Source organism: Sparus aurata, chromosome 15 (genome assembly GCF_900880675.1).
Source record: "Sparus aurata chromosome 15, fSpaAur1.1, whole genome shotgun sequence".
In the NCBI taxonomy this organism is placed as follows: domain Eukaryota; kingdom Metazoa; phylum Chordata; class Actinopteri; order Spariformes; family Sparidae; genus Sparus; species Sparus aurata.
In genome coordinates, this window is record NC_044201.1 from 8,058,178 (window position 1) to 8,078,439 (window position 20,262).

A 20,262-nucleotide genomic window follows, 5' to 3' on the forward strand; every position below is an offset into this window, starting at 1 on the left:
AGAGACAGATTTGAATTTACTGGGGGCTGGACTGGGAGTGGTGTTTTAGGATACTTTTGCATAAATGTGCAGGAATAAGAACAGTTTATGGAAGCAAAATAGCCGACAATGTAAAATGTACCAGTGCAGGAAAAGACTACGGCCTTAATGTAGATTTTTCTCGGAAGAAAACAAACATCAGTAGACAGACATTTGCTTATTTATTCAGTCACTGTAAACATAATTTTAAAAAGCACTGTTTGAGCTAAGAACCACTGCATTTATTTCGACAAAACCAAAGCCAATCACAGAGCAAGTTCCTATATTCTTCCACCTGATGATTACTGGTTACACCTGGTAAACGAGATAAGGCTGTTAGCTTCTGCAATCATCTGCTTGTCTAACCTTCACAGTTTAATTTGTTCACTCGTCAGTCAACCCTGGAGACTGTGAGCATTTTTAAAGGTCAGTCCCACGCTGTGTTGGATTCGTCCAGCGGGGCACAGTGTGGAGGACTCCATGCAGGCTCACAGTGAGAGAAAGAGAGCGAGAGAGAGAGAGAGAGAGGAGCGTATGTGGAGTTCAGTGAATTATCAGTCTCTGCCATGCTGACTCACAGAGCCCCTGTGAGGTCAGTCACGGCTCCTGCAGCCACCAGGTCCCTCAAGAAGAGCTTCTCGGCGCTGACGTCATGCACCACCTGGATGTTCATATAACAAGCCATAAATATATATCGCCGCATGAGGCTTATGAGTCTTAAAGAATATCTTCCTCCGGGTAATCTTAACTTACTTGAGCCTTCATCGCACCCATGCGTATGGCCTCGTAGTAGTGGAGCCTGGCCTCTGGATGCTGCATGTCGTACCCAAACCCTGCCAGGCTGACCTGGTCACACAGCTGCAGAGCCATCACCACGGCGCTGGCGCCTAGCGTCGGCACCATCTTTTGAGGACAGACAATGCTCTTTGATCCGTTTTTATTTCGGAATACCGCGCAGAATTTCAAGAAATATCTAACGCAACCGAAAAAAAAAGAATTCCCCTATAAAGTGCAGTGGTTATAAAAATGAGCCGCCTCTTGAACTGAGGTTGTGTGTGTGCGCTCATCTTTCATCCCTCTAATTCCCGGTCTTAAAGCAATGTCAATACATGCCTTAGCGAGGCATTACCATGTATTATTCAGGACAGGTCGGGCCACCCAGACGTGCCATTGTTCTACGATTCCTTTTCTCTTATGTTTGCATGCAGCCTTGTATTTAACCGTACAGCAAAGAACGCAAGAGCACAGTGTGAGGGTGTGTCACGACTCGCCCAAAGGGAATTAAACATAGAAAAGCATGTTAGGTTAAAACTCACGTTTCCCTGTTTCAGAGTATATTTCTGCAAGACTTGTCCTGTCTTGTGAATAATCTCCGGGTGGAGGATCCTGAAGTTCTCCGGTCTCAGAGGAATATCTTCCACCACCTCCCTCCAGAACCACAGTTTGGACCAGAAGCTCTATTAAAAACACGGGGGGTGTAAAGCATGTGAGGCAGTGAGTGTGATGATGTTGCTGCACGGGTTGCTGCGACACTTGCGGCTTATGTAACACAGCCTCTCTGCGTGCAACGGTTCCTGTGATGTTGGCTCACCAGAGGCTGTTTGGTGATGACAGAAGTGAGCCAGTCCAGGTCCAGGCTCTTAAAGACCACCAGAGCAACCATGGTAGTCTTTTTGTACTCATCTGCAGAGTGAGGGGCTCCCTCTGGGTACATCAGGCGGATGGTGGTGCGGGAACCGGCATCCCTCTCAAAGCCAGGCACTGGAGCGTTATTCAGCCTGGCAACAGAGATCAACACGCACACATGAAATCGACCACATCTCGTTACGGCAGTGTGTTTATTCTTCTGTGCCTGACAACTACCTGATAATGATGTCATACTGATCTATATGGGATCCAAGATGGCTCCCATGGAGAACCCCTCCGTTGCCCACCACCATACACCGCCTGCAGGTGCCTTCACCCCTCAGTGATGGAGGCAGGCCAGGCTGAGGCAGGGAGGCAAGAGCCAGGGCCAGATGCTCCTCACTTCCCTGGAGCCCCAGAGGCGGGGACAGATCCCAGGGCACAGATCTGTCCTGCTGCACGAACACAGGGATGTTGAGGAGGCCTGCAGAACAGGCAAGGGTCTTTAGGTGCTTCAGACACCAGCGAGGCTGGCAGGGGTCTGTCAGCAGGGAGGCTGACCGGTTTAATAGGAGCTGAAGAGAAGGCAGAGAAGCTTGGTAAATGGGGAGTAATGATAAAAAAAAAAAAAGATTGCTAAGATGTGTATCCTTGTGTATCCTTGTGTACCAGATCTTTGGGTTGTTGGTAGTCATCGCCGAGAGATGCCTCCCTATCCGAGGGGAGGTAAGCAGGAATCAGGATAGCAGAGTAGCATCCGACCAGCAGCACCAGACTGACGATGAGGTTCGCACTCCTGTAAGGACAAAAGACAACAGAGCTGGCTTTATAGCATCTCCTCCACACATGAATTAAGGCATACATAGAAATTGTCTAATGATGGCACTAACATGTTTTTTTTTTTTTTGGCCAAAACACAAGTTAACTCATTAAAGGAGAAGTTCAGCCAAAAATAAAAATTCCGTCATTGGGTGCTAGGCCACGCGCAGATGCAGAGTCAGGGGATGTTTCTTAGTCCACAAAAACATTTCTGGAGCTTCACAGCAAAACAGTGTTGCTGTGTTCTGCTAAATAACTGAAGTAGTTAAAAAAAATAAAGCTAAATGGCTACATTCTGCTTTTGCAGTGTCATCACTGTTTTTTGGATGCCACAAAATCTTAAATTAATTCTAAAAAAACGTTATTTAAACGCTTCACAGGCAGTGAAGTTCATGCACCCACATCAGATGAGGCACATGCTAATGTTTTAGCTTACCGCTACACTGAAGGGTGTAAAAAACACCTTTTCCAATCAATTTGGGTTCTCTGGGCTTCCATGGACTTGGATTATGCCAGACAAGCCTGTATGGATTTTTTTTTTTTTTTTTTTTACATTTTAAAGTCCCCATCCACTTCAGGTGTTTCGGAGAACACTGCGACACTGTTGTGCTGTGTAGCTCTAGAAATGTTAACTGGACAACAAAACCCACCTTTCCATCGGTATGGGGGTTCATAGATAATGACCCTCTTGCTCCTGCTCTCTCATTAAAAAATCCAGAACATATAATAGCGCAAGTATGAAACTGCTGGACACGAGAAGCATCCTCCTATGTGCACCGGAGGCGTCAAGTTCACACTTCACATTTGCGTATGCTGAATATTAGAACCGGATTGGCTTCTATTTGTGTTGTCATGAATCACCATAAATCTCGTAGGCCTGCTTCTTTAAAATCAGAATTTTTCAGTGAGCACATACGCCATTCTTCAATCTCGGCCAAGCTCAAACATTCCACTGTTGGAACGCGAATAAAACCACGTGGAGCGGCTCCACTAAATAAATGAAGCCCCTGCAGAGCTGTACCTGCTGAGGAAAAACTCCCTGGAGTCGGTCTTTGTGGCCGCTCGCTGTCTGTGAAAGACAGGTGTTGGTGTTGCAGCCTCCGCAGCCTCAGGCAGCAGTGGAGAGCCATCGTCTGGGTCCTCGACACTCAAGTGATTCATAATCACCATGGTACCTGTTCCTCCACCTGAAACACGCACATTACTGAGCCTCGCACTGATAATCTATGACAGAACTACCAATAGCTAATGCTGCCTCTCTCTATAGTTGAAAAATAAACTCTCTTCATGACAATGTGAAGGTATTCAAAGAGCTCGAATTCCTATCCAATTCATCAACAAAGACTGTCTTTTGAAATAGTCTCTACACACTAAAACAACAAGAGGAGGACGAGTGAGAGTAAAATCAACAACACGACTCACAACCAGTTTGGTAGAAATGTCGGTTGATAGTCAAATCAACCACTCCATTGTTGGAGGTGGAGGTAGAAAGATGTGTCCTGCACAGCTAAAATGGCTGCTGCTGCTGCTGCTGCTGCTCCCTGCTCCTCTGAACTCTGTCACTTCCTTCAATAACACCGGTTAAACGTTAACCCTACGCCCCGTCACACTCTGTAAACAAACGTGCGCGTGGCCGGCTGTGCATCCAATGACAACCTGCATGGAAATGTGAACATGCGAGGAAGTGTCCAGAAAAAAAAACAAAAAACAATCCTGCATGAGGAAAAAACCTGCTGAGAGAGAAACCTGTGGAATGGCTCACTTCAGCGCTGAGGGGCTGCACAGTGACTGATTGTTGGTGTGCTTTCAAACAGATATTTACAAGGTATCACTTCATAGTAATGAAACCTTCTTAAATAACATAATCCCCCAAAACAGTGTGTTTATGAGGGCTGTCCTTCTGTGAAAGAGTCGTACTCTCTGCTGCAGCAAACGGCTGCAGTGAGCACAGCCAGGAGCTGGTGGAACGAATGTGCCCACAGCATTTGTATACCAATGTGTCGGCATGTGTGTGTGTGTGTGTTTGTGTGTGTGTTTGTATTTGCATGGCGGAGAGGAGGAGAGGTAGAGGGAACGAGAGAGGTCTTGGCAAGGACACTGAAGTGCACACACACACACATACATACACACACACACACACACACACACACACACACACACACCTGTTTGTTGGGGTCATGCAATGTCCCACCATGAACCCGGCATTCCAGCAAGGAAGCGAAGGCGAACAGCACTTCCGTATAAAGAGACTCACAGTCTGCGGAGTTATCTGCCCCTTAACTTTTATCAGATAGATCACTGGTGCATGTTGAATAGCTTCAGCTGTTCTTTGACTCTTTGACTTTTTGTACCTTTGTTCATTTTTCTGAGATGGAGGAGGTGGTGCAGTGGGCTGCCAGTGTGATGGACCATAAGCCAGGAATAGAAAAGAAAGCTCAGGTAGGTGAGGAAAAGTAACATTTGTGATGATCGTCCATTTACATCACTGTGTCTTACATCAAGTTTGGCTCCTGGAATTATAATCGGACTGAGATGGTTCTCAGCAAAGCAGACTGCGTATAAATACTCAACGCTACTGTTACATCGATGTCCCGATTTGAAAATCCAAAAGCTATACTTGAGCAGGTATTTTTATGTGTAAGACGTGTGCATTGATGAACTATAATAGCAGCACCGATCATGTCTGCGTTGAAGATAAGCTCCAAACACCAAGAGAGAAAGTGTCATTCATTAGCGGACGCGCTGAAAAGAAAAAACACATATACCCACCCCTGTTAATCAAGCAACATTATTCATGATATCGCCTGCAGTTGGAATGTTTTACTATCATAATAGAACATAAATGATGTGCAGTACTAAATCAAAGTCATTTCCCAGTCTGTGTTTTTCTTAATGAATGAGATATATATTACGTTTCATACGGCAGGTGCGGACTAAATGTGCTTAAGATTCAAAATAAAAAGTGGAGTAAACGCCATTTGTGGCAAAATCATGTAAAAGAAAGACATAAAAGGCTGGAAGATCTTAAACAAATCTTCAACAAAGTGCCACCTGTCAGCCAATCATGTACGTTTTAGCCCCAAGAACATGTTTTTGCCTGCTTTTAAAAGAAGACACGGCTGTAGCAGACCTTAGTTATTGTTTGCTTCCTTTTTCTTCATATTCTGTTCTTCATTTAATAAGAATCTGAATGCCAATCCCAGCATATTTAAGCATCTGCTTCTGCCTGAGCCTGTACAGTCATTACTTAAGAATAGGCTTGTTTATACTGTCTCTATTGTTTCTGTTTATTGTATTGAGTTTGATGACTGCTGATATTTTTCTATTCAATTCGTATGCACCAAACAAAGATAATTAACTGTCAACATGATAGCTATTACGGATAATAATTGCTGACATTGACTTAATTCCTTTCAATCTAATAATTCAAGTTATTCTGTGGGGTTCTTTAAATGTCAAAACAAGAAATACATATATATATGTATATATATATATATATATATATATATATATATATATATATATATATATATATATATATATATACTGTATATGTTTCTGACAATTAAAGGGATTTTTATGCACAATAGACAAAAAAAGGATCCAACCATCCAACTTATCATCAAAAGAATAAATAACAATGTTATTTCCCTTTATATGAAACTAATCAAATAAACCAGATAGAGGCGGGTCACATGCACACAAAGACATTGATTTATTATGTCATTGATATATAATGTAATAGCGTATTAACAACGCATGAGAGGCAGTTTATAGTTTTATAGCTTGCACTATGCTGTGAATTTATTTTGACATTAACACCACCGTTCCCAGCTCTCAACACCCCTCGGCCCACTGGGCACATCTGCTTTACAAGCCGATAACACTTCTCTCCCGTCTTCGGTTTTTGATCGCCTTTTTTTGACACTATTACTGTTTCTGCTGTTTTCCAGGCGGAGGAGAGAGCGAGGAGGGTCTCCACGGACCTGCACTGTGAGGTTTTGGATGTGAGCGGTGGAGAGAATATCACAGAGCTGTGCAAAAGGAAAAAGAATTTCAAGACAACGCGATCACCCAGGATGAGCGTTGAAATCCCCGTGGTGAGCTGCAGTTCTCAGAGTCTTTATGCGAGATTCATTTATTTCATTATTTTACCACAGGGTTTCATATAATGACAGGACGTTTGTAGACCCTATATACTGTTCTACACTATGGATACACTCCTCAGTAATAATAAGTCATGCAAATGAAACTCAGTTTTATTTTGGAGCGTGGAGGATGAGTTCAGGAGGCTGGTGGCACAGCAGTGGATACTTCTGTTTCTTTTGCAAGACGGCAGCAGGGTGAACAAACTGTGGCTGTCTTGGGTGTTGTATTTTAGTCACATCACCTAACTATGCACATGTACACTACAGGAAAACACAAATTGAATCTTTGTGTGTGTGTGTGTGCTTCTGTGTTGGACAGACGCGTCCTGAAGACGCGAGAGAACTGATGAATGCAGCCAGTCAAGGCAAAGTGAATGTGATAGAGAAGTATCTGGCTGATGGTGGGAACCCTAATCTCCACGATGAGGTATACTCTCCTTGTACGGGGGTAACACAGATGCATTACCGAGATTTTCTGCTTACAACACATCTGAACTTTCCAGCTGAAGAGGACGGCGCTGCAACGCGCCTCTCTGCGAGGACACACCGCAGTGGTCCAGATGCTTTTAGAGAAAGGAGCCGATATCAACTTTAAGGATCAGGTACAGTAAGACGTGCGGGCACGCTGCTTGTTTGTGAGGATGATGATGATGAGATTGGGTGAGATTATCGTCACACACTAAAGCTCCAGCAACTCGTGGCCCCAAGTCAGCAGTATAAATAGGATAAGGCCCTCCTACTGTGTTTCAGCTGGGCTCCAGAGCCGTACACTGGGCCTGCAGAGGAGGAAGCCTGGATGTCGTCAAAGCCCTGAAGAGCCACGGGGCTGACCTGAATGTTAGAGACAAGGTGAATGCGCCTGAATTTGAACTCACATGTGCATCTGTGAACACACAGTAGATCTTATACTGATGCACAGTCGGTCCTTTTTTGTGTTTTGTATGTGGATTTGCATTCAAATGCCTACCACACTGCAGTTGTACAGCACTCCCCTGCATGTGGCCACAAGAACAGGCCGCACAGCCATTGTGGAGTACCTCCTGTCCTGTGGTGCCAAAATCAACTCCAGGGACAGGGTAGGCAGCGGCCCAACAGCCAGTGATTCACCTCCATAATTTATTTTTGCCATCGATTCAATCCTTTTTCTGTGCTCTCAGGAAGGGGACACAGCCCTGCACGATGCAGTGCGTCTCAACAGATACAAGATAGTGAAGCTGCTCATGGTCGCGGGGGCCGACACAAAAATAAAAAATCACGTGAGTCTTTGCAACCTGTTGCGCAGGCAGTGTTTTGGCTCAAAGATTACTTTAAAGCACCATTATGTAACTTTTTTTTTAAACCTTAAAATAGACAGCTTAAAATAGACATAGCATTGTTACAGCGTAATGGGATATGTTTGTAGTTACATTAATTTCCAATATATTACTTCTAACATATTGTTACAGACCTGAAAATTTCATTTACGACAGTGGTGTTGGACTCAGAAAAGGAAGGAGGTGCCAAGTCGCACAGAGAGCCAACTTCTACATTATGCTGCTTTAAATATAAAGCTATGACAGTGGTATTTATCTTTAAATCGAACTCTTGGTTCAGATATGCGCTCGACCACTTCTTTGCCATGCATTAGTTACATCCTGCAGTCTGCTAGCTCAGCTAACTGGTTGTAATATGACAAGTGTCCAGAGTTGGGGTGTTTTATGGAATACATTTACAGGGTTTCGAGGTGCAAGTGGGTGGATTTTGTTATGCTTGTCACAGAGTGAAGCTGACTTCATACAAGTCTTTATTCTAAAATAAGCTAACCCGCAGCGCCCCGGGTGGATTAATACTGGCCAGGGACCTTTGTTGCATATCATATTCTTAACCCCCCCTCTCTCCTTCTTTCCAGCCAAAATTAATTCCAAAAACTGTCCATAAATGTAATTAACACCTACTAGCTGTGGCCTCACATTGAACATCCAGACATGGTATTGATCTCCGAATATAACTCTCGACAACAGGGCAAACGAGCCCATTTGTGGAGCTATTCCTTTAAAGGAAACTTGCTGAGCTAACATGCTGCGGCTCAAAACTCAACTCTGCCATAAATACAAAATGACCCCATGCTAACAAACTGACAGCATGAATTGTGTTACAGGAGGGAGTGACGGCGGTGCAGCAGGTGAAACAATGGCAGCTTGACATCATGGACACCCTGCAGAGGCTGGAGAAGCTGAGGGAGGTGCCGCCTGAGAACACCTCGCGGGAGAGGAGTGAATAATGCAGGAGCTCATATATTATCTTCTCCGTGAAGTCAGTTTCTATGACAATCTGTCTCAGGTTCAAAACACATTCTGCAACTCCACTGTGGGTCTGTGTACATCGTATTTGAGTACATGCTTTAAATGTGCTCACCAATAAAATCTGCCTTCCAGGGTTAGGCTGTTAAACCTCTGAGATTAGTCTGAACTCTGACCCCAGAAAATGTCAGCCTGTGTGTGACGGATTCAAAGTGATCTGCTTATCTCAAGACAAAAACATATGGAGGAGGAAACAGACCTTTATGCGAGCTTTAGCTTTTGATATTCGCTTCCAGAGAGCTTTACGATCTCGGGAGCGCTCTCGTGGATGTTTCACATCTGATTTGCGATGCCTTTGGAAGTTGAATAATATTAATAGAAAGTGCTGTGCAGAAGCTGAACGCACATCAAGGGGTCCTTGTTTTATCGAGGCGACAGACGAGGCCAGAGCACACAGTAGCAGTTTGTGTGTGTGTGTGTGCGACGTCAGCTGACGATAGCAGAGATGGCTGGTATGCCCCCCCGCTAAAGTCAGGGATTCAAGGGGAGCTCAGTGGACATACTTTCCTTCTATCATCAGTGGCTCAAATGTTCCCGAGGGCGGTCGGCCATTCACACTGGGAACACCGACAGCTCCCCCACTGCTCACAATGTAGCGTTTATGAACAGTTATTCATCATACATGCAGCTATTCACTTCGGAGCACATTGTGTCCAGCAGATATTGTGCTGCTGCCGTTCATTTTCCATAATGTGAATGTGAAATTCATCAGATAGACTATCAGCCACGTGCAATATTTCCTGTTCCAAGCGAGGAAGTGTGACTGTCAGAGACACAACATGTACAATACAAGGTTACACACACTGCGAACGCTGCCATTTAGTTTATCGGGCTGGCCAGTGATATTACAGCTTAACTTTCAATGTAATACAGTAGAAAAACAGGCTACCCTCTTAAATCTGTTGGGCTCATACATTTTTTAAAGCTTTAGTTCTGTCGTTTTCAATTCCATGTGAACTACGAGCAGCGTGCTGCTGCTGCTGCTGGTGAGGGCTGGAGTGGTGTAGAATGAGAAGGGGGATGGGAGGAGTGGCGGCTCCGTGCTGTGCGGCAGCCAAAAACCAGAGGAACCTGTTTTTCAGTTAAGCATTTAAACTTCTTCCTACAGCTGCACATTTCAGCCTCTGTTAGCACCACAGATTGCTGCTTAATCATCTTAAAAATGAACTGCCTCCTCACGTAAGTGTCCAAGTGATACCCAATGAAAGACACGGGTCTGTTTTTTCAAAGCTTTAATAAACACATCAACCATTTACCGCCTGTGTGACACCTATGCCATGTGAATGAGAGGACACTGTGCAGATGATTTCTTTAAGAGCACTCAAAGCAACATTATATTGTTACTGGAAAAAAAAGGTAACCATGGCAATGATATTCTCCAGGCAGGTGAAAGTCTGGACAGGCACGCTTTTTTAAAAGCACCATTTGTTTCCAGCTGGAAAATGGATGTGAGATTCCAGTGAGTTCATATCCACTCGTGTAGGCAAAGAAGGCTCGAGCATGCGTTGTGTCCGATGCGGGAGAAAGCGGGAAAAAAAACGCCGTTGCGTGATCTGAAATACAGGTTGTTACACAGCTTGCACATAAAGCCAACATAAAGTATCACGCCGTGCTTGTAGAGAGTGACATTGATGCATGCACTGCTCTGTCTCTAATGTTATCTTCGATTGCACACACGCCGTTCCAAAGGGGGTATTCAAAGCAAGCACAATATGGGCTCACAATATTACGTATTGATTTTCTTTTCCCTCATAGAATACAGCAACAATGAAGATCAGTAACTGCAGCGTTTCAGGCTAGAGACTTCAGGCATATTTACAACAGAGTCTGATAGAAATTCCCTGTTTAATCTTCAGTCCTTCTGTTTTTCTCACACACTAAAGCCCCAGGTGGATCGGTCCTCACTGGTTTGTCTTTAAAGGGGCACTACGTAGTTTTGGGGAAGACATTTTAATCAGAAGAGAAAGATCTTCGACTGTTTTAAAAAAAAAAAAGAAAATGTATCCCTAAACAAGCTAATAAACCACCTCTCTTTGTTTTCATGACTGAATGGACCGAATAAACGCACTCACTGTAAAGGACAATTTCATTCTGTTTTACTTTTGTTTATATATGGCGGACCCTGCCACCTTTCTAGCTTCAAACTGTTTTTCGGGCACCTTAATTTCCTCTGAGAACAGCTTGTTCATTCAGTAATGGAAAAAATAATTGCACCAATACCTCACTGAAATACTACAATTTTGAGCTTGAATTTCTTCTCCAAAACTACATAATGCCCCTTTAATGTTCGTACGAAAGAACACCCGTTGGCGGTTCCAAGCTTCCTTGCCTATGATAACATCTGATTGTCTTTGGTTGAGGTTCTATGTAGGCAACCCTAGACAAGCCACGTCTACAAATGCTCCGTAAGGCCTATTTATTGTTCAAGTACACTGTATTGACCTGTAATCACAGACAAGCTGTGATTGGCTATTCACGCCTCAAAATACCCACCGTCTCAAATAGCTCAGTAACACCATTTTTTCGACCCGACTGATCAAAAAGTGATCCCTTAATTCATTTGAAGGGTCAGAACACACACGATCTATGACAATGATGAATACACCTCACAGAAAAAACACATACATTAGAACAACACACTGTTAAATATATCCGATTTATAAACTCTTTCATTCAGCTGCCTCGGTTAAGATTCTACATCCCTAATTTGATGCATTTAATTATTATATTTTCAGATGTCCAGTCACCCAGGTCTATCAGGCTATACAGAGGGGAAAAGCATGAGAGAATTATCCAGCTGAGTTTAAATCTCCTCTCCCGTGATTTTCACTGAGAGGAGGAGGTTTTATCAGGGAGGGGAGAGCTGCTGGACTTGTGAGTGATGGAAGCTGGAACTCAGCGTCAGCTTAACGTGTCTCCCGGAGTCGAGGCGATCTTCAAACAGGCCTCAAATTCATTTCGATCATTGGGATGACAGACACCTTAGGGCGAGTGATGCAGAGGGGAAGGGGCGGAGAGGGCGCTGTGCATGATCTAATTTTTCTGATGGACACCCTTGAACTGCACTCTTGCGCCCAAATGTCTTTAAGGCAAACGTGAATACTGATCCTCTTAAAGGAGAAACACCAGTGACAAAATGCATTCCTTGAAAGATGAGGTTTTGCAGCAGCACTGATAATTGAGATGACAAGAAAATTAAAGGTGCCCTGCGGAGTTTTTTTTTTTTTTTTTTTTTTTTTAACAAACCAACAGAACTTGTTTACATTCACTTTGTGCATCTTTGAGGCCTGACAATCGCGTTTGGACACATTTCCCAAAGCCAATTTCTTTTTGATCGTTTTACGTCGTGCATTCTTTGGATCCACGTTTTCGAGCTTGCGTGCTTCCTCCTCACCGGCTTCGTGGGAGCGTCGCTATGTCTCTGTACGTTCCCAGCACAAACTGTTCATCTGCAAAATTGTGTGAAACCAGATGCAAGAATGTGTTGCCCACATGCATCCTTGTACCTCAACTGCTCCATAGCGTCACCAGTGGTCAGAAACTCCACGTGGTACCTTTAGGTTTCATTCTGTTGTAATGGATTGCAGCATTTTTTTTTTAAAGGTGAATTTATCTCATTAGTGGCTAAAGTTTCGGCATACAGTCTTACTTTACACCTCCTCCTATTGAGGGAGGGAAAAAAACCTCTTTAAAGTACCACATGTGCGACAACACTAGTAAGAAGAGCTAACTATTCTAGAGAAAAACACTAAGACACTGTTTATGAGTACAAGAATCAGGTCAAGAGGGGGGAAAAAAACAGCAGCATTTGGTGTTTGCATGACTCGTGAAAGTTAAAGGTGTGCCTCTTGGTGTTGTGCATTTCAAGTCAGTCATACAGAGAGCCATTGTTTGGTCAAATTGCATGTGCATCCCATGCCATTGTGAAGGCTATTCAAAGAAGATGCATTGAAAAAAAAGAAAAAAAAGAAAAAGACTGATGGTGAAAAAGAGAGAAGAGCTGGAGGGGAGTATACGAGTACACATCCCTGAGGTCCTCCTGGAAGGTCCTGGAACCCTCACCGTGTCTCCTCCGGGGTCCGCGACGGTCAAAGGGCCAGACTGCGAGCGCCGGAGGCCGAAGCCTGTGCGCGCTGCACCACTCCCGGACACTTCTCTCGCTTCTGCAGCTTGTGGTTTTGGAAAAAGCCCTCGTTTCGTGGGACACCGTGAGCTCCATCTGGGAACGTCAATAACCCTGGAGGCACAGACATGGGACGCCATGACCAACTGCACACAGACGATATCGACATCCCAAAGGACAAATTGGTCCAGCGGTGTGACAGACTCACCATATCCCTCGACACGTCCATCTTTGAACTCTCCTTCAAACCTCATGCCGTCATATCGACTGAAGACGCCCGTGCCTTGAAACTTTCCGTGCGCAAATTCCCCTTCATACCTGAAACGGCGGAAAGACAAGGTGTCACTTTTATCTCGCGACTGAGGACCACCCTTCTTTTTTGACTCACCCTTGCTCACACACCTGGATCCATCCGTGAAGAACAGCACTCCAGAGCCGTGGAAGAGTCCATTCTCAAACTGGCCGGCGTAGCAGGTGCCATCCTGAAACTTGAGCTGGCCGACGCCGTGCCTCCGACCTGGAAAGTTGCACACCGTCGGGGTGAGTAACGGCTTCAAACAGATGATGGAAACACAAGAAATCCAGTCGAGGCGAACAACCTTGACGGCGGATCTTGATGCCACTTGCTGATGCACATTTTATCTATATGGGTGTTATCATGCCTCATCTAACCACTTAGCCTCTTATGGATTACTCTCTTGTAATGGTGTGTAACATACTCCGACAGATGACCAACCGAGCGTGACATTTGAACTTGCATTACGGCTCAGGGTCTTACATTCACTTGCCGCTGTATAGCCACTACATATGTCGCACGAGTTAGTACGTGCTCTGATTCAAGTATCCACCTCCCCCCACTCTGTCAGCTAAAGGTTTACTACTGAATTAGGAGTCCCATCTGCCTCCTGCAGGGTGGGAATTACAGAGCTCTAATCCAGCAGATTTTTTAGCAGGGATTTCTGCTTTAGGATCCAGACTGCGAAAACAGTCAAGGAATGTACTTGGCACTCCCCTCCTAGTAGCTTATGATCCACCACTGAAGCTTATAATCATGTCAGAGGGCACACACCTACAAGTTTTTGGAAACTGCTGCAATGGGCTTACACCCGCGATTGCCACGCTTGCGAAGTGGACCAAGTTACCTTTGAATGGAGAAAGGAATACACCGGCGCTAGACCTAAAAGCAGCATAAAAACAGCCCAGAATGACTCTAGGGTAGTCTTCTTCCTAGTGTTTGCGAGTGATTTGGTTTCTTAACAGCAGCTGACAGAGGACTCCTTGAGATTTCCCAAACAGGTCCAGAGCCTAATCCAGAAGATTTGACGAAGCCAGAGCTGGTAAATCTGGCTCTGCTCGTCATGGGTTGCCAATTCTGGCTAATTGGGATTTTATTAAACAGCTTGAGCTTGCATGTCACCAGCATCACTGTGTGTGTGTGTGTCTGTGTGAGTGTGAAGCGGTACAAGCATACGTAACCCCTAATCTTTTGCACAGGTAAACATTTTGACAAGCTCTTTCCCCTTCACTTGAAAGGTTCTACTTTTCTGGATGCAAACGTCTATGAATAGAAAAACCTAATATTTACTGCCACAGGGCGTTTGTTCCTGCTAGCTGCTCATTAGCTCGCAAACATTCAGTATGTTACAACAAACGCCTGATATAACAGTACTGTGTTATTTGTAGCCCGGAGGCTCAAACCAAAGACAATTGTTTGATTTAATGAGCATCAAGCACATGATGAGGCCCAGAGTGCTGTTAGCTTAACTAATGTCACAAGATGCACCTCAGAGGCAAATCAAGAGCACTCCTCCTTTCCATTTGCATGTCATTCTCAGTAAGAGCTTCGTTAAATATGAGCACAATTTGCCAGTTTGTGTGAATGAGATGATGTTTAACTGCTGAAACTGAAGAGTCCAATTTTAATATATGTTCAGATAGGTGTGGAAAAACTTTTGCAGAGTTAAAAAGATGTCCTCGGAGCGCTTGCCAAAATGTACGGCCATTAATAATATTTTGTGCAAACACAAGTTATGTGTTCACTTTTTACATTTGGTTACCCTTACACCAGAATAATGAAATCTTACATGCGGGTATATTATTAAATCACTAAACAGTAAAAAGGTTTTTTACAATAAAATAAATGAAATGCCCGAGTATACGTTATTTTGAAGGAGTTACGTAAATGCGGTATAAAAAAGTGATTCTGGAATTGCTGTTAAATCCTTTCAGGCGAAAAAAAGAAACAATATTTTTCAGCTAAATGAGAGATGTGAGAATCAGATTTTAATATTATTTTTCTTTCTTTCTGTGACCGAAAATACACCTGTCCATTCCAGTGAGAGCTCCGCACGAAAGAGCATGCTCTGCCTATTACTATAGTTGGATAAAATAGGCCTATATTCTGACATGCTCTGAAGACTGTTAGCTATTTATGTTTAATGGGTAAAAAATACAAAATAATGCAGACTCTAGATAGGCAGAGTATGCCCCTTGGCCCCTGACAACCACTGGAGTGGAAAGCTGAAATTTCAGTCACAGAAAAAATATGTACAATAAAAAATGTTAGTAAATCCAGGATACAAGTATTTCTAACAACATATTGAGTCGAAAAACAAATATATATATTTCTTTACCTGTTTGCCTTTCTGAGAATGTTTAACAGTTATTCCAGAAGTACTTGGTGCATTCCATATTATCTATGCCATTTAGGATTTATGGTGCATTATCTCAAAATGACAAAAAGACACAAACATTATAATCAGATGGAATTGTGGACAGGGCTTTAGGGATCTGCCATGTGAGAATTGGGTCATGGTACTTCAACTTAAATGATTACAAAATGGCCTCCAAATATCTGTCAAATCCAAGTGGACGCCCCATATGGAAGGGTTAATCTAACATCTTACACGATAAATCTAAACTTTATGTAACACCAAATGCATTGTCCCAGTCTGTCGGGGTCTCGCCTCTCCTTTTTTCACTCGGCTGATGTTTAACACAGTGATGCTTTGGAGGAACGTTGTGAGGAGGAGATGTGCAATACAAAAGGTGCAGGTGAAAGTTAGCTCCACCTCTGTAGTTTAAGTGGAGTTTGTTTAAATCTGAGGAGTGTGACGTGTGGCTGTGTCTTGCCTTCTTTCCACTCGCCGTGGTACTCTTCCCCGCTGGCGTAGGTGAACGATCCTCTGGTCAGAGTCATGTCACCCCTGTTCTCAACACACAAACACACACGTTGACGACAAATCTTGACTTCACCATTGGAGGGAGGCAGTTTTCCCTAATGGGATTATTATTATCATTAGTCCCTCTGTCCCTGAAACATAAATTGAAACTGTCTCTTAGGACATATTCTGACAGTCGTCGATCTCGTGCTCGTGTACAGTGGGATGTGAGCGGCAATCTCAAGCTCCTTATTGTTTTACAACTCACAAATGAAGCCGAGTGTAATTTGGCATTTACGTTGATTTAGTTCAATGAGGCAAGACAGGGAAAAATCCTGCATTAGGGCTCAGAATGATACAGCCTCATGTGACCAGCACCGACTGTCTTTAATCATAGTGCTCAACACCGTGAACACCTATAGATTATTTTTCATGATTAAATATCTGAAGCGTTGTTTTGTCCTCAGATTCTTTGTTGTGGGCAGAAACCTTTGTTTAGTCCCTGTAGTTGAACTTCCAAGTGTGGGTTGGATGCTGTCCTGTAACTGGCAGCAGGAGCAGTGTGTCTGGTGCCCTGTGTGTGTGTGCGCGCGTGTGTGTGTCATGTAGGTGTGAGCCCAGTTTAAAAAAAAAAAAAACGCCTTCTGCAAAGCAACACGCGTGACTGTGGCATGACTGACCGCATGTTTACCGCATATGTGAACCATTTGAGGAAAAAAAAAAAAAAACCCTGCTCAGAGCCTCTCCAGCTTTAAGACAAATGGCAAACAGTGTTGTACAGAATGGCAGTCAGGTGTAGTTTTACCCATGCGGTCGCCATTGAATAATAAATAACCCGCGGCTCGCACTAACAGAAAGAGACAGAGGCAGCCCGTTGTTGTAAATACCCAGTTCAGGGCTGTCAATGTGTTTCGATCCGCGCAGCCTTTACACAGATGTTGCTCAATTGGCTGTCGCTTTTAATGACATGCCGGTGTAAATCGACTGCAACCTGCAGAAAACGCTAATAAGCGAAGAATCTAAAGCACCTATTAGCGCTACCATTTACCTGTACGCTACGTGTGTCGTCTCAGGAGCATGGAAGCCTCCGTACAAGAACGGAGGGGCGTGAAATTATGAAAACACCGGCTGCAACGGTGTAAACGTATGCTGCGTTTACGCGCTCCTCGTCGGCTCGTACATCCGAGGACTCCAGCCTTACTAGACATCCAGGTGCGGCAGGTTGGCTGAAAAAAATAAGAAAATATGCAGCAAAATGCGTTTTAGTGGCCGTTGTTTTATTTTACGACTTATGAGTAGCTGCTGAGTTACAGAATCACCACGCAGCCTTAATTGTGAAAGGTCTTCTACCGGCCTGCAGTGAAGTTAAAGCGTCACATTGTTTGTGTAAAGAAAGTCTCAGCGTAGGAAACCCTAAAGAAAATAATTCGTTATTGCCAGCCGCGTTGACGTTTCCTCTTGTCTTCACGCCGACGTTCAATCTCGCCTCATCTCAGGATTGTAATAATTCCCACAGCGCATGAAGGCAGCATCACAACAGCATCATTGCAGCCTGACCGCCGCGCTGTTTCATTGCATCGCTGCTGTTGGCTCCCATTGAAAACTTTCTCTGATTGGCCTTGGGTGCTACAGCTTGGAGACAGTGGAGGAAATATTCATAAAATGCATTCCTCAATCACAGACAGTAATATGTAAAATATTAAAGATTATTTAGAGACAGCTATGGACAGGGTATAGTTGGTGTAAATATATAATATATACTGATGGTTTCATAGCTTGTACAGTGGTAAAATAATAAAATATATGTGTATACTGTGATGTGCAGGTATAAACATAATAAGCATTAAATAATGAGGTATACAGGTGTGTCCACACGATGCAGTAACAGTGCAGTAATGAGCTTGAGAGCTCAAGAGTTCAGAAGCCTTATGGCCTGTGGGATGAAGCTGTCTCTGAGCCTGGTGGTGTGGTACCGTCTGCCAGACGGCAGCAGGCAGAACAGTTTGTTTTGGGTGTTTGATGATCCTCTTGGCCTTCTTTCAACACTGCTTGGAGCAAAGTTCCTCCAAGTATGGCAGCTTTGTGCTGTTTAGGTGCTGAGCAGTTCTCATGGTTGAGGATGGTGCAACTGCTACACCAGGCTTTGATGCAGACCGTCAGGATGCTCTCTATTGTGCACCTGTAGAAGTTGATGAGTATCCTTGAGTCAATGTTGAGTCTCCACAGCCTGCAAAGGAAGAAGAGACGATGTTTTGGTGTTTTTCGGGATGATGTCAGTGTGGTGAGTCAAGATCAGATCCTCACTAATGTGAAACCAAATGAAGAATGACACTGAATTTAATTTGTATTATTGATACACAGTGACTTAATTGTAAACAAAAAAAAAAACCTAATAACTTCATTAGAGCTGATTTATTTCTCAATTTCTTATGAAACAAAACAATCCGTCTCCATCACTTTTGAAATGTGAAATACTGACAGTACAATACTGGCTAGTGTTGTTAAAATAAACAACTAAAAGACTAAACAGACCATAAATTGAACCCAGAAAAGCCTTTTGAGTCACCATGTCTCAAGTAAAGTCACAAGGCTTTAACTTGTGAGTCTAAGTCCGAGTCAAGCGTCAAGTCATTTTTTTCTGTCAAGTCAAGGTGCAATCATCAATACAGTCACTCAAGTTGACTCAAGTGCAAGTTTCAATGACTCCAGTCCACACCCTCTGGTGACTGGAGGCTTGTCCTTCCCACTGTCCCTTCCAGTCATTCACAATATTGTTGTATGGTTTACCATGTTCACCATCTTAGTTTATCAGCTTGTATGTGCTCACCTCTGCTTATATAAGTACAAAACACAAAGTACAGATAAGGCTGATGGAAATGTCATCATTTAGGTATTAAGTCATAAACCAGAGTTTTGGACCGGACAAAATTTGACCAGATTGGGTGGTGCTAGATGAAAGGTCAGGAATTAAAGTGATAACAGTCCATCCTATGGGGGCCATGAATGTGTGTTCCAAAAGTTATAGCTATCCATTCAATAGTTTGTGCAAACATGAATGGAAATCCATCAAGGAAGTATGAAGATATCTCACTAAAAGCAAAACCTGTCAACCCACTTATGGCGGAGGAGATGTCTGAGGATCACAGAAGGCTTCATCGTCTGGGGACCATGAATGTCTATACAAAATTGAATGGCAATTCATCAAGTAGCTCATGGGATATTTCAATCTGGACCAACACTGCCACTTCTAGAGCCATGCCGAAAGCATTGGTGATAAATAGAGCCCGACCGATACATTGGTTGGCAAATATTATTGGCCTATCAGAGATATAAAGGTATCGGTGTACGTGTTGTCGATATTGGCCGACAAGAAGATGTTAAGGTTTCAAAGAACAAAAGGCAGAAAAATATGTTTGGGTTGATTTAGAATCAAATACATTTTTGGGGAAGTTTACTGTTTAAGCTGAAGTTTATTAAAACTATAAAATGTCCTGCCTTCATTACATATTTTTGTCACAAGTGTTTGATAACCGCACTTTAGGCATCACTGCAGAAAATGTATGTATATCGTCAGATTGATCACATTGGAAGTTTGTAATCCCTTATATCAGTATCTGCCCCAAAGGCTTCATATCAGTCTGGCTTTTTATTTTATAAATACAGGCTCCGGCTTGAGATCTGACCATTTCTGTTTATTTTAGCCAATTAATCACACTACCTCATACTATTGGCCAAATCCTAGAGCTTTTTGGGACATCCAGTCCATGCTATACAGTTAATGACTGTTTTTTAATTGAAAAATACCTCTGTCACATTTGATTTCATACAAATGCAAATGCAAAAGGCAGCCTAATGGAGCCTGCATTATTATTCTTTTAAAAGGGCCCATTCGTTTGTTGATTAGATTTATGTCCTAACAGCAACAGCTTGCTTATCTTTTTTTATATATCAATTTACGTTGTTACATTCTGATTAAATTACACTGTTTGATTACTGTGAAACCCGTGAACGTCTCCCCTCAGGAGCCA

The 20,262-nt window shown here is 43.4% G+C and overlaps 3 protein-coding genes across 3 annotated transcripts; 1 reads left to right on the forward strand and 2 right to left on the reverse strand.

Annotated features, from left to right (window-relative positions):
• Window positions 1–181: 181 nt before the first annotated feature.
• Window positions 182–4,039, reverse strand: st3gal7 (ST3 beta-galactoside alpha-2,3-sialyltransferase 7). The gene is made up of 8 exons (XM_030441055.1): window positions 3,886–4,039; window positions 3,485–3,650; window positions 2,314–2,440; window positions 1,882–2,219; window positions 1,610–1,796; window positions 1,335–1,475; window positions 772–921; window positions 182–679 (listed from the first exon to the last, which is right to left on the reverse strand). Exons 2-8 carry the CDS (start codon window positions 3,631–3,633, stop codon window positions 593–595), a joined length of 1,179 nt encoding a protein of 392 aa, XP_030296915.1. The 5' UTR covers window positions 3,634–3,650; window positions 3,886–4,039; the 3' UTR covers window positions 182–592.
• Window positions 4,040–4,685: 646 nt separating this feature from the next.
• ankrd2 (ankyrin repeat domain 2 (stretch responsive muscle)) lies at window positions 4,686–9,061 on the forward strand. The gene is made up of 8 exons (XM_030442473.1): window positions 4,686–4,902; window positions 6,417–6,563; window positions 6,931–7,038; window positions 7,115–7,213; window positions 7,362–7,460; window positions 7,589–7,687; window positions 7,769–7,867; window positions 8,749–9,061. The coding sequence occupies exons 1-8, from the start codon at window positions 4,834–4,836 to the stop codon at window positions 8,869–8,871; spliced, it is 843 nt and encodes a 280-aa protein (XP_030298333.1). The 5' UTR covers window positions 4,686–4,833; the 3' UTR covers window positions 8,872–9,061.
• A 1,104-nt stretch (window positions 9,062–10,165) lies between these two features.
• Window positions 10,166–17,407, reverse strand: morn4 (MORN repeat containing 4). The gene is made up of 5 exons (XM_030442949.1): window positions 17,283–17,407; window positions 16,206–16,279; window positions 13,476–13,590; window positions 13,282–13,391; window positions 10,166–13,187 (listed from the first exon to the last, which is right to left on the reverse strand). Exons 2-5 carry the CDS (start codon window positions 16,270–16,272, stop codon window positions 13,039–13,041), a joined length of 441 nt encoding a protein of 146 aa, XP_030298809.1. The 5' UTR covers window positions 16,273–16,279; window positions 17,283–17,407; the 3' UTR covers window positions 10,166–13,038.
• Between the last annotated feature and the right edge of the window lie 2,855 nt (window positions 17,408–20,262).